This window comes from Chelonia mydas, chromosome 11 (assembly GCF_015237465.2).
Source record: "Chelonia mydas isolate rCheMyd1 chromosome 11, rCheMyd1.pri.v2, whole genome shotgun sequence".
Lineage (NCBI taxonomy): Eukaryota > Metazoa > Chordata > Testudines > Cheloniidae > Chelonia > Chelonia mydas.
The window spans coordinates 8,595,741-8,610,233 of record NC_051251.2 but is presented as its reverse complement, the minus strand read 5'-3'; the positions used below and the strand labels follow the sequence as shown (position 1 = coordinate 8,610,233).

At 39.9% G+C, this 14,493-nt stretch overlaps 1 protein-coding gene across 6 annotated transcripts in view; it reads right to left on the bottom strand.

The window, feature by feature from the left end:
• Positions 1 to 1,784: 1,784 nt before the first annotated feature.
• RALB (RAS like proto-oncogene B) overlaps positions 1,785 to 14,493 on the bottom strand; it is a 79,916-nt gene continuing 67,207 nt past the window's right edge. For 5 of the 6 annotated variants that reach the window (XM_027823725.3, XM_043524932.1, XM_037913147.2 and 2 more), the window contains 2 exons: positions 11,158 to 11,335; positions 1,785 to 7,637 (listed from right to left, as the gene is read on the bottom strand). In XM_027823725.3, the coding sequence (XP_027679526.1) occupies positions 7,518 to 7,637; positions 11,158 to 11,335 (298 nt within the window). In that variant the 3' untranslated portion in view covers positions 1,785 to 7,517. Of the gene's footprint in view, positions 7,638 to 7,861; positions 7,886 to 11,157; positions 11,336 to 14,493 lie in introns of all 6 variants that reach the window. The other variant, XM_037913150.2, reaches the window with a different exon arrangement.

The following is a 14,493-nucleotide window of genomic DNA, read 5'->3' as shown; positions in this document are numbered from 1 at the left end:
ATACAGTACAAATAGGAAGGCTGGGGCCAGGATAAGTGGAAGATACAACAGGGCATATGAAGTGTTCATAAGGTTTTGCTCTGTTGTGCCTAGCTTACAGAAGACATTCCTAAATGTGAAGGGAGGTAGATGTATAGCAGAGATTTCTGCTATCTACTTTGTGTACAGATTAGAACTTTATATGACTCAAACCCACATACTGTATACACAGCTGGTCTATGTAGCTGGGTGTTCCTGTTCCCAGTGTCCACCCTCCCTCGTTTCCTCCAATTGTTTGACACTCAATCAGAAATGTAAGGCTGCAAAGGACCTTGAGAAGTCATCAAGTTCAGCCCCCCGTGCAGTGGCAGGACCAAGAAAACCTAGAGCATCCGTGACAGGTGTCTGTCCAACCTATTCTTAAAAAACTTTCAGTGACAGGGATTCCACAACCTCCCTTGGAATGCTATTCCAGAGCTTAACTGTCCTTACAGTTACAAAGTTTGTCTTAACATCTAACCCAAGTCTCCCTTGCTGCAGACTCAGCATATTACTTTTTGTCCTACCTTCAGTGGACACAGAGAACAATTGATCACCATCCTCTTTATAACAGCCCTTAGCATATCTGAAGACTTGTCAGGTCCTCAGTCTTCTTTTATCAAGACTGAACGTGCCCCGTTTCTTTTAACCTTCCATCATCTGTCAGGTTTTCTAAACCCTTTTTATCATTTTTGCTGTTGTCCTCCGGACTGTTCAACCCTGTCCACATCTTTCCTAACGTGAATCCAAAATTGGACACAGTCGCATCTCATCTTGGCTTGTAAACTCTAGAATTATACCACGTGTCTGGACAGTACCTAGGGCGACAGGGCCTTGGTCCTGGCTGAGGCTCTGGACACCATTGCAATGCTAATACCAGGTTCCCCTCTCACTCCCTCCTGAAGGCCTCATATTCTGATTGTCACATCTATACTGCTAGGTCAACAGACGTTTTTCTTCAATTAAGGATGACATTTGTTTAATCCACTAGGAAAAAGCCACTTTGCAGACCAGACAGGACTCTGAGCAAAGCTCAGATAAATAGGCTGTGTGCTAGTGAAATCCACAGGGACTGGAATCCAACCCATGAAGAAAGCAGAGCTGCTTTATGGCCACTACTGCAGTGTCACAACTGTGGTAGCCTCTGTGGTTAGTGTGCTGCCCTGCCTCTCCCCAGGGAACCTGCTATCCAGTCCCACCATCAGGGACCCCCTCCAGTGCCTGCTCTAGTATCTAGGAAGTCCTCATCCCCAGCATTAACAAAAGCCCAAACAGGAGATTAACTTAAATTTCTCTGCAAGGGGCAGAGTTTGGAATGAAACCTCATCCCCTCCTGACTCTCCAACCCATGCCCTATGTTGTCTTCATCAATTGCTTTTTAAACTGTTCAGCTTGTCTTTGCAGTACTTTGGCCAAAGACCCACACTACAGCCCTTTGGTCAACAAATGGCACCCACAGTTTTTGAGGCCCTGTACTTTAGGATAGACTCAAGAGGATTCTTGGAAGACCAGAGAGGAATGTCTCCACAAGTTCCTATTGTGCCACTAGTTTACTTAATCAACAGTTGCTTTTAGCCAGGTTACTATGGGAAAAAATGGTCTTGAAAGACTCTAGCCTAGGGCAAGCTAACTAGATTGATAATTGTGGGATAAGTGTTTGCCAAGGTAACTGTAAACACAGTTACATAGTTCTGTGACCTTATGGTCCAATAATGATGAGTGAAGGCAGTACACTAATACCAATAACCATCAAAACAAGCACAAAATACAGAGTATTGTACCTATTTCTCTCTTTTTTATTAACAATAGTAATACAAATCAGGTGGATTAGCAGGATAATGAATACAAAATGGCTAAAATACATTTTTATGAACAAGAAATGTTTGTGCAACATTTGAGAGCAAAGCTTTTCTTGATCTACAGAAGAAAAGTAGAACTTACACTGTGTAGCACAACATACATACTTTAAAAAGGCAATTTCTTTTTAATCCTTCCTGTCATTAGTATCACTTCATTATGGTAAACATAGTTCTTGGGGCTCCACTGAAAAGGACATTCACTTTCCTTTTTCATCCCAAAATTAACTCCTGCTATTCCTGTGCAGTCTGAAGATTACAGTGGAAGTGCTATTAGAATGAACCATAGGCCTGAACCTTGATTTAAAAGCCTAGACAACCTATGTAACAGAATCAAGTCCCATATGTCAATTGCTATTATAAAACCACTTTCCTCACCACTTTAATGTGTTGGATAGCCATTCAGGGAGGGTAGGAGGAAGTTAGGCATTGTAATTCTGTTGGCTTTTCTCAAAACCACTAACTCATAATTTTGTTTAACTTTCTTTTTAAAATGGATTTAACATGATGGTGTGTTGTGTAGTTTGGTATGACAAGGAATTACCCTCTATTACATTTGAAAGAAGATTCATGTTTTGCAATTTTAATACCCAAGGTTATTTTGATTCTATTCTAAAATGCATAGCAAACAACTTTACAGGGTAGAATGGGAACTTTTATTGGCTGCCATTGAAGTCATATCAACATATAATGCCCAGTAAATATGTAGGTGTGCTTCTTCCCACAGACTCAAACAAACCTCACGTGAATTTGTCCAGGGTGCTCTCAGATGTTAGATTAACATATCCAATATACATCCCTCCACAGAACAAGTATGTAATGGATAGCAACAGTGAAAGCTTCTCTCCACACTGTTTTATCAATGTATCAACCTGACCTGGAGAGATCCCCTCCAAGGATGAGAGGTCAGGTCAGTTTCCACATACATTTAATCCTTGGCACCTTTCAGAGACAGGATCCAAGGGTGCTGGTAGGTTGCCCTGTGGATAACTGTCTACACAGACTAGAAATGAAACCTCTGACATGGTAGACAGCCTTCAGAGTGTAACCACACTCTCTACTGAAGTGGACTATATTGGGACCATCAGCAAAGGAAAGAGATTGTGTAACCCCATTCCCATGCCATCCAGTTACCCCCCAATTTTAATATTTAAAATCACATTTTGCAATAGTAATATACTCAAGTTCTTCTGGCATTCTTCTCCTGCATGACTATCAGGCTTCCATCGATTTCACAAATACTTGTTCTATGCATCCATATTTTAAGGAGTGCAGATAATCATTGGAAAGCTCTGCCATTCTAATCTGATGGGAGAGTTTTTTCCTGTGATCCCAACCCTGCTTTAACCTGACCTTCAAAACCTGCAGGTGTATAACCTTCAATTGCTTTAATTCACACGGGTAGGAGGATACACTTGTTTGCTAGCCTACCAAGTTCTCTTCACTTTCCACACTTGAATTATGATTGCTCATCTAAACTTGGAACAGTTCAGAAATTAAAGTTTCCTTCAGCCCCTTCTTAAAGCCCCACGACAAGAAGCCATATTTCTTTCCTCCACCCCTTAATTACTACTGAAGTCTCAACAATCCTCTGTAGAGCTAATGTACCTCCAGCCAAGCAGAACTGGAAATCACTTTGAGGCCACTCTGGTACTCCCTCTGCTTGGGAAGGCAGAGAACAGCTGAAGTGTAAGGCACGTCCCAAGACAAGGGGTTGAATGCATCACCTCCATGCAACTTCCAGGCCAGGGGTACACTTTATTGCTTGGTATATTAAAATCAGACTAGTAGTTCTTCACACAAGTATTTCCAAAGAGAAATGTTGCTCACTTATGTAATTTTGTTTGAATCAAGGTAGCTACCTTGTTCACAGCCACTGAACTAAGAGACTTCCACGAAAGTTTTCTTTTCTGCATTTGTCATAACTGACAGCTAAAACTGAAAAGCTGCCGTGTCAAGTTCTTAAGTGACTTTTCGGTTTTGGAAAAGAGAGAACACACTGAAAGCTCTAACAGAATGTGCTCTTAAGCCTTCTGCCCCACTGATGCAAATGCTGTGATGTTTAGAAAAAAGCGTTAACGAGTAAAGAACATAAACCTGCTAAGCATCTTCCTCAGAAGCAAATCTAACTCAAAAGGACAAAATCATTTCTTACTACTGTTGAGAGTCAGCGTCCTCATTCTACGTTAAGAATAAGTGCTACTCTCTCTCCAGTAAGTCTGATGGGGGATTACAACACACTGGTATGCCTTGTGCAAGAACAACTCATCTGTTTTGTTTTTAAAACTCTCTCTTATCAAATACTGCAAAATTTCTAAAAAGATTAATGGGATCTTTGGGTATTAGCTCAACATACATACTCGTTTCTACATCAGTTCTAAGTGAGCTGCCTGTTTGAGACCCTTGCCGAGTGCACTCTGATTTGTGAGCAACTTGAATCACTTTCTAATTAAATCTTACACTCCAGTAAACCTTGATTTAGGCATATTTTATGTGCTTGTTTCTCCTCTCGATGCTATTAAAGAAAACCAGAGGTCAGCATGATAGTTGCACTTAGACTTGTAAGAATGTAAGATTTTAAAGTGAGGTTAGGAAGAGAGATTTGGACCAAAAATACATACGTTACTTAAACAACTTACCAATACCTGTGTTCCCATCAATCTTTCTAAAACTCCAGTGAGAACAGTTTCTTCCAAGAATGAAGCTTTACATGCTATATTTTCAGTACAAACACTGAAGCATTGTGCTTACCCATGAGAATTTGAAAGGGACTTGTATAGAGAGACTATAAACAGAAGTAAAACTGACTAGACTATATTCATTTTTCAGATCAAGAAATGCAAAGAGTGGACAGTCAATGAAAAAGTCAGACTATTAGAAATGAAAAGTTTAAGCATTTAACACACTATGAGTGACACTGTAAAGAAACGTGTTATAACATCTCACCCAACTGCATCCCTTTAAGTTATATAACATCTAACTACACCCAGTGCTCTTGCACAGGGTTTAGATAAAAAAAACAATAACCTTGTTTACAGATATTTTAAGAGCCAAATGGCTCCTACATTTTCATGTTTCTATGCTCTATAATCAAGCTAGCTTTGTAGTGCCATTCTGACCCTTACTGTCCAGTTCTAAAGGCTAACATTTTCAAACTTTTATGGGTAGAAAAAATGGCCTGCCTAGAACTATACAGGAATTTAACCTGACAATAAAACAGATTACAGCACCCTTGATTTAATACATGATTCTCCCACGCCGATATGTCGCTTGACAAATAGTAAAATCAAGATGTGGACGACAATGAATTAATGGGATAGGAAACGCAGAAGTCCACGCAAGACCTCAGTCTCATAAGGTCCACTCCATATTGAACTTTATTTTCCTTTTCAAATCTCCAAGTGGAATGCACAAGAGCAGCAATCTAGCAAATCTGATAATAAGAACAGGTTTCAGTAATCCTAGATGTTAGCTATGTTCAGGCTTGGAAGAATTAGATTTTTATTGGTAAGTGTTGATGTCACGACACAAGCACAAACAAATGAAAAAATATTTCCATTGATGATCATCAAAATCTACAGAGAGGCAGACAAAGAAAAATGCTGCTTGAGAACTTATCAGAATGTGACATAAGGATATTTATTTTGTAAATTTTAACATGTGATGTTGACAATTTGTGTCTGGTTAAAAAACTAACTTTTTTGAATCTCAGTGTCACTAAATAATTAGTGCCTGACCCGCTCCCCATAAATTCCAGCAACTGTGAACATTTAAAATAAATAAAAAATGCTTAAAAATAATTGATATGTCAAAATTATAAAAAAAGAATCAAATTCTGCCAAGCCTAGATACTTGATTAAATTTTGAATTAAGCCCTTCCTGCCTGAAACGATACTAGTTTGTTTAGTGCTTAGATACCCTTCACTACACTGCTCCTTTCCACATCTTACTCCTTTCTCATTGTAGCTGTATATGAAGTCACAAATCAGATGACAAGTTGAAAAATGATTGGTTTTCAGATAATATATTTGTCTACTTTTTTAAAATTCAAACAGGAGTTTTTCTATGATTCATTGGGAAACTGTACAAAATGTATTCCAGAAGCAGGGTAATTATAAAGGTTGACAATCTCTGCTACAGCAACGAGATGGAAATACATATTTTTGGCAACAGAACTTGATTGACACCATTAAGTTGCAAAAGGTATTTAAGTGAAATACATCTGACACAGAGACAAGAACTGCTAAATATGTTTCCCATATATTTCCCCTGTTTCTATTCTAATGTAGCTGATCATTTAGGACTAACTTCAACTGCAGCTTTAACAGCGAAACTCAGCAAAAATGTCTTCATATTTTAGATAAATGTGCAGAAGAACAGTACAGTAAAAATTAACGGCAAGTAACATAATATAGGACAGTTGCCTAACTTCATTTCAGCTTTGTTTCTGACATTTAGCAACTTACTTACTAGCCAAGTAACTGTGTCGAATTGCGAGGTAGCATAAAAGCCTCACACTGGTTCCACTTGCACAGTTTTGTGATCGGTGGCCTATGTCCTTTCCGAAAAAGAAAAAAAAAGTTTCTCTTAAACAAAACAGAAAGCAGAGATGCAGTAGTTTTCACATCTCCATGACATGAATACATGTATTACAATGTAACAAAATAGACAATCTGCACTTTAAACAGTTAAGATAATGATTTTGAGGGAAAGGGGAGTAAAGAGCAGATGAAATAGAAGCGACTGTATGAGTCTAGCCTCAATACAGAATGCTACAAATTTTCGGGTTTGTTTTTTTAAATCAGTGCCAATTTGTTTCCTTTCTAAAAAAAAATAAACACTATTGTTTTAGGTCACTTACCCACCCAACAAATAATTGCTTTTTGTTTTGTTCTGTTTTTTTAAAAAAAAACATGAGAGGAAACGAGTCAATTGGGAAGACAACTAACCAGTATTTAAATACTAAATGTTACATTACCAAACAAAGTCCGATTTCAGTCAGTAGGCTCAATTCATGAATACTGCATTGACTCATAATCAAACAGACACAGCTAATTTGCTTTTGAATGACAACTCCCAAATCTTCAAATGTTGGCATTCAAGTAGACTTCTGATAGTCTGAGAAAATATCAACAGCCACTTAAAGACTGTGAGAACCTCAAAGTCTTGCCAGGTATTGGTTTGTCTATAATTATTATTAATACAAAAATGACTTAAAGTCAGCGAGTGCACAGACACTGAAAAATGTGGCTGAACTTAAAAAGACAGCCAGAGATGTTTGGTGAGGCTAATACAGGTTGGGGGAGGGAGAGATCAGATCTGAAAAGACATCAAGAAGCTACTTGACATGACATGGGATTATTTCCTGCAATCAGACAGAAATAAAAATGCCCAAAGAACCATATTTGCTGGTAAAATTCTAGCTTTGAAAGTTGCTGGCAAGGTGAGCCCATTTCAGTGTACATGGGCTCAAATTTCTGTTGACTAATGGTTCACAAATTAATTTTTTTCATTTTAAAAAGGCGGTAAGTGAATAAAAATAGCATAGAAAGTCAATACAAACTTCCTTTCATGAATCCAGCCCTATATCCTTAGTAGCAAGTCTTATTTGTTCCATCTGTAGATATTTACAGGTCCTAAGGATCACAGTAAACAACATCTTTCTTTAAAACTTTTCTTGCTCTTGCCACTTTTCTTCCCATTCTTGTCTTTGTTTTCTGACATTTTCTTTGCTCTGATTTCCCTCATTAGATCAAAGAATACCTGGAAAGTTAAACATATGGGAGATTAAAACAACAGTTCAGCCAGCAGAAAATAAACTGGTATATTGATGCATAAACTAGAGTATTTGGCAAACAAAAATGTAACACAAGAACAAAGCACCTAATAAAATAAAAAATGAGTAGTCTAAACATAGATCCCAATGCTACAAATTCAACACCTGTGTTTATGCAGTACATGAATCAGGGGAAGGGAGAAGGACTTACCTAGCTACTAAGTCATTCGGCAGCCTGTTTCAAAATGATAAAAGCCTTTTTTAATGAGTTTCACTATTAACTGTAGCAAAGCAATATGCAGTGGCATGCACGGTTTTTATAGGGATCTATGAGATTTATACTAATCATAGGAGAACGTTTACAATTAACTCATGAAAAATGAAAACACATTAATGAATTAATACAACATCACCAGGAAATATTAACCTTATTTTATGGAAGGAAGAACTTAGGTGCAGAGAATTTAAGTGAACAAACAAAGGTCACATGGTCAAGTAGAATCCACTTCTCCCAACCCCTAAGCCAGTGGTTCCCAAACTGGGGTTCGCGAAATGTTACAGGGGGTTCTCGGGAAAAAATTCCCTAATGGTGGACAGAGCTGTCCCTAGGGACACTGGGCAGCAAGGGACCAGAAGCCCGGAGCCCCTGGACTTCCAAGAGCTAAGCAGATCAAAGCAAGCATATCTATCACACTGAGTAGATTTAAACTTCAAAACTCCTTATAAGAAATGGAAAGGGAGATGGATTTTTTTGCTGTTTTTAAAATTAAATAGGCAGCTAGTATTGTTTTTAAAGTTATTATGAAGAACAAGTTTAAGTTCTGTTGTAACGCGCGTTGTTTGCCTGGACTGCTCAAGACCTGAATGCTTGCGTAGGAGGAAGTCTTTGAGTTGGCTTCTTAAATGCCTTCATGCTGTTCCACATCTGATACTCCTCGATGAAACATAGGAGCCTTGTCTTATAACAGGCTCATTCAAAGTGATACAAGCTACGAAAGTGAGATCTTGGAAAAGTGTTGCTGTTTTCATAATGTAATAAAAATACTGTAATGATAAATAATAATAGTGTGTAATAAGCATGTCACAAAAACAAATTTTATATTCCCCAGATCACTGCTTTTATAATTTATACTCAGGTAAAGGAGAAAATCCCTGGAAATATTCATTTTTAGGAGGGGGTTCACGAGACTTGACATTTTAGTGAAAGGGGTTCACAGGTTGTTAAAGTTTGGGAACCACTGCCCTAAGCCCATATGGTATCCGGAAAAAAACATCTTTCCTCAACTAAAAATCAGAACACAGAAGGGAAAAACAACAACATTTTAAAAGACTGCCAGGGTCAAACTTGTTTTTTCCCCCTACCCTGTGTACTAAAAATTCTAGACACAAGAATATGATTTTTAATAAAGTGTAATTTTACTCAATTTCAATGTTTAGATGGACAATAAAAATACCAGCTGAACTGTTAAAACCTGGTCTATGACTAGTCTATAGTTTATAGCTAGGAAAATGGAATTCTCAGGATTATAGAAGTCTATTGGAATAATCCTTTTAATCCTTAAGAGTTAAGATTTGTGTGACAGCTAGCTCTTGTCGTTCCCCAAGAAGCAGATATTTTATTGGATTTAATAGACAAGGAACAAAGTAATTGAGACACAGCAAAAACAAGGCCTTCAGATACCGCATTTGGAAAGCACATGTATAAGGTCATCCCTAAAAGAAGAAGAAAATGCTTCACACTGCTCCAGACAAGGAGGTGTAAAATAAGACCTACTGATTCCTAACTTGCACATGTGTTGCCACTGACACATTTCAAAGATGTTCTTTATGTGGCAAATATAAAACTCTGTTTAAATTTAAGCCACTGCCGCTGCAGGAGTGCCCCTAATTTGAATGGATTTGGGCTGTCTGCACAGACATCAGTTTCCATGTAGGGAGAGTATAGTAACAATAGAGTGTAGTAACAAGTAATATGGCCAATACATGCCTATTTTCAGACTATACAAATGCCGAAAGTTAAGACTTAAAAATCAAGATCCAGGGTGAATTTACAAGGCAAGTGCAGTGTGCTAGGCACTTTCCAAACAGATGAGTCTCTGACCCAAACCACTTAAAATCTGCGATATTAACTCATTTTACAGATTAGAAAACTGAGACACACAGGTCATGCTGCAAGTCAGAGCTGGTCTTAGAATCCAGATCTCTTGGCTTGCTTTCCCATGCTCTAACTGTACTGCTGCCTTGATAACTAGACCATTGTCAAACCCAACTAGGAAGATATGGGTTATTTTAGCTTGCTCATCAAGAAACCTGACAACATTTCCTAGTGAGTGTATATGTATTTGGATGGGAATGTTAATTTAGTCTAAAAAGCTGCAGTACAGACATTGCCACAGTGAATGCGCCTCATGATTTATATGGACTTTCTAACAGACTGAACAAGGAAACACTTTACTGAGCATAAAAGTCAAAACTAGCCCTCAGATATAGTGAAGCTTCAAAACGTTCACCCCTAGAAGAAGAGCCCGAAAAGTTTTGTTCTCAGACTGTAGATGGTAAGCAATTCAACTAAGATTCAAACACTGTGGATCCACTAAGTGCCCTTTATTATTTGTTCAAACTTCTCCCAACATTGCAAGTCTTCTTCTGTGGATGTGTAAGAGGGTGTATTTTCATATTCTCCACAGAAAAAGGAAGAGAACCCTGATATCTAAGACACTTCAGGAAGCACATATGTACGTCCACTTGCTAGAAGGGTTATGAGAATCCATCTGTTCAGAAACTGAAAAGCAATTTCAATCCAAAAATGTGACAAGTGACATCAAGCTGGAGAATACAGAGTCTTAGGAAAGGCAGGTATGGAGGGCATGGGGAATCACGTTACAGGATAGGTATGCAGTAAAAAATGTGTATCTATTTTTCAGAAACTGCAGATAGTCTCAGTGATCAGAAAGTAAAGAACTGAGAGTTTGTCAGTGTTTTGGCAGATATTTAACAAAATATCAGCTGCACCACATGTGAGTTGAGGAGATAAAAGAGGGAAGAACCAAACTTCAGAAGTGCTGAAATTATCCTCATTTTAATTGTTTTATGATGGGCTGAACTACAGTTAGTATATATCATTATTAAGCATTTCAAGCTATAATTTAAATGAAACCCTGCACTTCAGTGAATTCTCAGAGCTAATAAATCTACTATACTTCAAACCATCATCTGAAAATTTGCCATTGTATAAGGGCTCACCACACTTGTATCTATATAAAGTAAGTTAATGGGATTTTCTTGACATGTTACATAGACAGCAACAAAAACCAAACGTTTGCTTTAATTTGCAAGGTATTCATTAACTGAAACATTCAAACATTACAAGTGTAGACTATGGTAAGAGGAACAAAAACCCAACCATGAATTGTGCGTGTCCCAGAAAGTAGTAAGAATTAGTCAGTCATTCTCAGTACTGAAGGACTGTGATTCTACTACTGTAAAAATGTAAGCTAGTTGCCTTACCTTATCTACATTTGCTCTAGTTTTGGCAGAAGTTTCTACATACTGCACACCCCACTCCTCTGCTTTACTTCTGGCCTCCTCTACAGGCACCTGCCTCCGCTCTTCCAGGTCAGATTTATTTCCCACCACAAGCAACGGGATTTTGTCCTCTTCAGCCTTCACACGCAGGATCTGTTCCCTAATTCATCAGATATTAAAAACAGAACAGCTGAGTTAGCTTCCTGAGAGCATCAAAAATAAAGCACTTGACACCAGGAATAAGCAAGCAGCCTTCACACTGTGCCAAGGAGTATCATACTGTACTTCGAAAAAGCCATTTCAGGATGGCCTCATGCCATCACTAATGGGTAAAGGATTCCAAATTTAGAGTGGTAACATTGCAAGCTCAGAGCCAGTACTGCCCAGTGAAGATAGGAACCCAAACTGTAAGTTACAGGAAATGGAGGTAGGTTACTTGTAACTGGAATTTCTTTCAGATATGTGATCCCAATGTGTATTCCATATGCGGGATATGCATGTGCACTCCATGACTGATACTGGAAATTCTTGCAAGTATTGTCTGTTTGTCCGTGCCTGTGCCCTGGATTGTCTTCTGCTCAGTACCAAGGGTGTAAGGGGAGATGCAGATTGACAGCATCTCTACTTCCTTCTCTACCACAAATCCAGTCATGAGGCAAACCAGAGGGGAAGGTGGTCGGGTAGCAGAATTCAGATAGGGACAACACATCTCAAAGAATCTTGTTACAGATAAGTAACTTCCATTACTACTTTGAGTTCTAGTCCTTGTGTGCATTCCACATATGGGTGAATGTCAAGCAGCGATCAAATGGGGGTGGTGGTGGTGGTGGATTTGAGGATGCAGGTGGTATAGATCTCTAACACTGCAATTCCAAAGGCTGTGTTGACAGACGAGACTTGGACTGAAGCATAGCGCTTCATGAAAATACAGATAGTGCTCCAGGTTGCCATCTTACAAAGTGTCCAGCATAGGCACTTCCTGAAGAGATGCTACTGAGGTTGCCAGTGCTCTAGCAGAATGGGCCCTCACCCCATCCGGGGGAGGGAAATACACTAACGGATAGCAAAGGAGGATATAGCCAAGAATCCACTTAGAGAGGCTGAGCACATATTGCTTGTCCCCATGCTTGCTCCACATAGCGACAAATAGTCTGGGTGATTTTCTAAATGGTTTCATTCTTAGATGAGCATTGCCATTCTACCTTCAGACGTCAACAGAGTGTAGTTTCCTCTTCTTGCTGGAGGCAGGAGACTCCGGAAAGAACCTGGAGCGAATAAGTGCACAGTAAGTGAATTGAAAAGGAGTACTTGTGGCACCTTAGAGACTAACCAATTTATTTGAGCATGAGCTTTCGTGAGCTACAGCTCACCTCATCGGATGCATACTGTGGAAATTGGCTTATGTAGAATGTGGAAGATACCTCTGCGATGAACTTTGGGTCGAGTGAAGGGATACCTTCTCTTTATGAAATGTAGCATATGGTGAGTCTGCCACAAAGGCTTTTCCTTCACCCACCTTCCTGGCCAACGTAACGGCAACCAGGAAGACGGCCTTCATGGACAAATGAGACATTGAGCACATGGCGAATGGTTCAAAAGGTGGCCCCATAATGTTGAAAGTATGAGGATTAAGGTCTCACTGTGGTGTTGACTTTGCTACTAGTGGGAAGGTCCTAGTCAGACCACTTACAAAACTGGTTGTTACTGGGTGAACAACAGAATAGCCATCTACCAGAAGGTGGAACACACTGATTGCTGCTAGGTGGACCTACAGAGAGCTACTAGAAAGACCTGATGTCTTGAGAGTCAGGAGGTAAGTCTAAAGTAGCAGGAATACCTGCTAGTCCTGATAACTGAGGCGCCCAGGTAAAGAAATGCCTCCATTTGACTACTTAACATTTTCTGGTAGAATCTTTCCTGCTGTGATTAAGAATAGTTTGAATGGCCTCTGAACATGAACGCTCTAGGTCTGACACCCATCCAAATACCCAGGCATGAGGTAAAGCGAGTCCAGGCTGGGATGCGTGATCCTGCCAGTCTCCTAAATTAGCAGTTCTGGGAAGGACCGAATGCTGACAGGCTGCTGGGTTGAACTTTGTAGGAGGGTCCAGAAACCAGAATTGTCTGGGCTAATTGAGTCAGATGAGAATGACTTGTGTTTTGTTTTGACAAATCTTCTATAGAATCTAGGGTAATAGTGGGATTGGAGGGAAGGCGTATCTCATGTGGCCTGTCCAGAACAGGAGAAGGGCATCGCCCCTGGAGTCCAGACCTTGAACTGCTCTGGTACAACATACATTGAGCTTCTTGTTTTTCTGGGAGGCAAACAGCTCCCAAGATGGTGTTCCCAACTGAGGGAAAATGCTGCCCAGCACTGAATTGTGTAAATCCCACCCATGATTGCTGGAAAAGTGTTTGAGCACTGAGTTCTGAGCACCAGGTAGGTACATTACAGTGATTTTGGATACACCAATTCCAAAAGTTGACCACCCCTATATACAGTGGGAGGAGCCTTGCCCCACCTTGTTTATTTATATAGAAGACAGTCGTGATCTACATTATCCAAACATTAGAGAGAGAAGGTGGGTGAGAAGATCCTCCTCCTTCCAGTAGTATCCTCTTCTGGGGTTAGAACGTTCCTCAGAAGAACTGGGTCTGAAAGTAAAGGAGATTGTGGGTCTGGGAAGGGGAAGATATCCTTTGGGGTAGTATATGTCTCAGTCTGTCCCAGATTATGAGGGGTCCCGGTTATTGGTTATGCCGGATTCTGTGCCACAATAACTTAGTTGTTGGCAGATCCTTGCAGATCCTTATGGGGCCAGGCCAGTGTCATTAGAGAATGTCCTTCCTGGAGCTTTTGGCTGGCAATGGTGGATGCTGATCCTTCGCCTTGCTAGAAATCCTAGTCAGCACTGGTGTTAGTATGGGGGCCGGAACTGTTGGAACTTTGCTCCTACATGCTCTCTGCTTTCTTTTTGTGGTCAGGAGGGTTAGATAGACCTAAGTCCTTGGAGCTTGTATGTGAAGACTCACCCAACTTGGAAGGCATCAGAGGGGGAAACCTTCTCTTGGAAGCAGACTTAAAGGGGAATCAGTTTGTGTGTCTATGAGAGTGTGCCTTACTCTCAAGAGAAGCCAGAGGTAATGGGTCTTTGTCTCCTCTGGCCTCTGCTCCAGAGCTTGTGCTCACAGACATGCTGCTAGAGGATTGCGACCAGTATACAAGAGGGTCTCCCAGCTTTCTCCATGATGTATTTTCTCAGTCAGAGCTCTCATCCGTCTTGGGTCTGGGGTGAGAAGGAGTGACAAATACTGCAC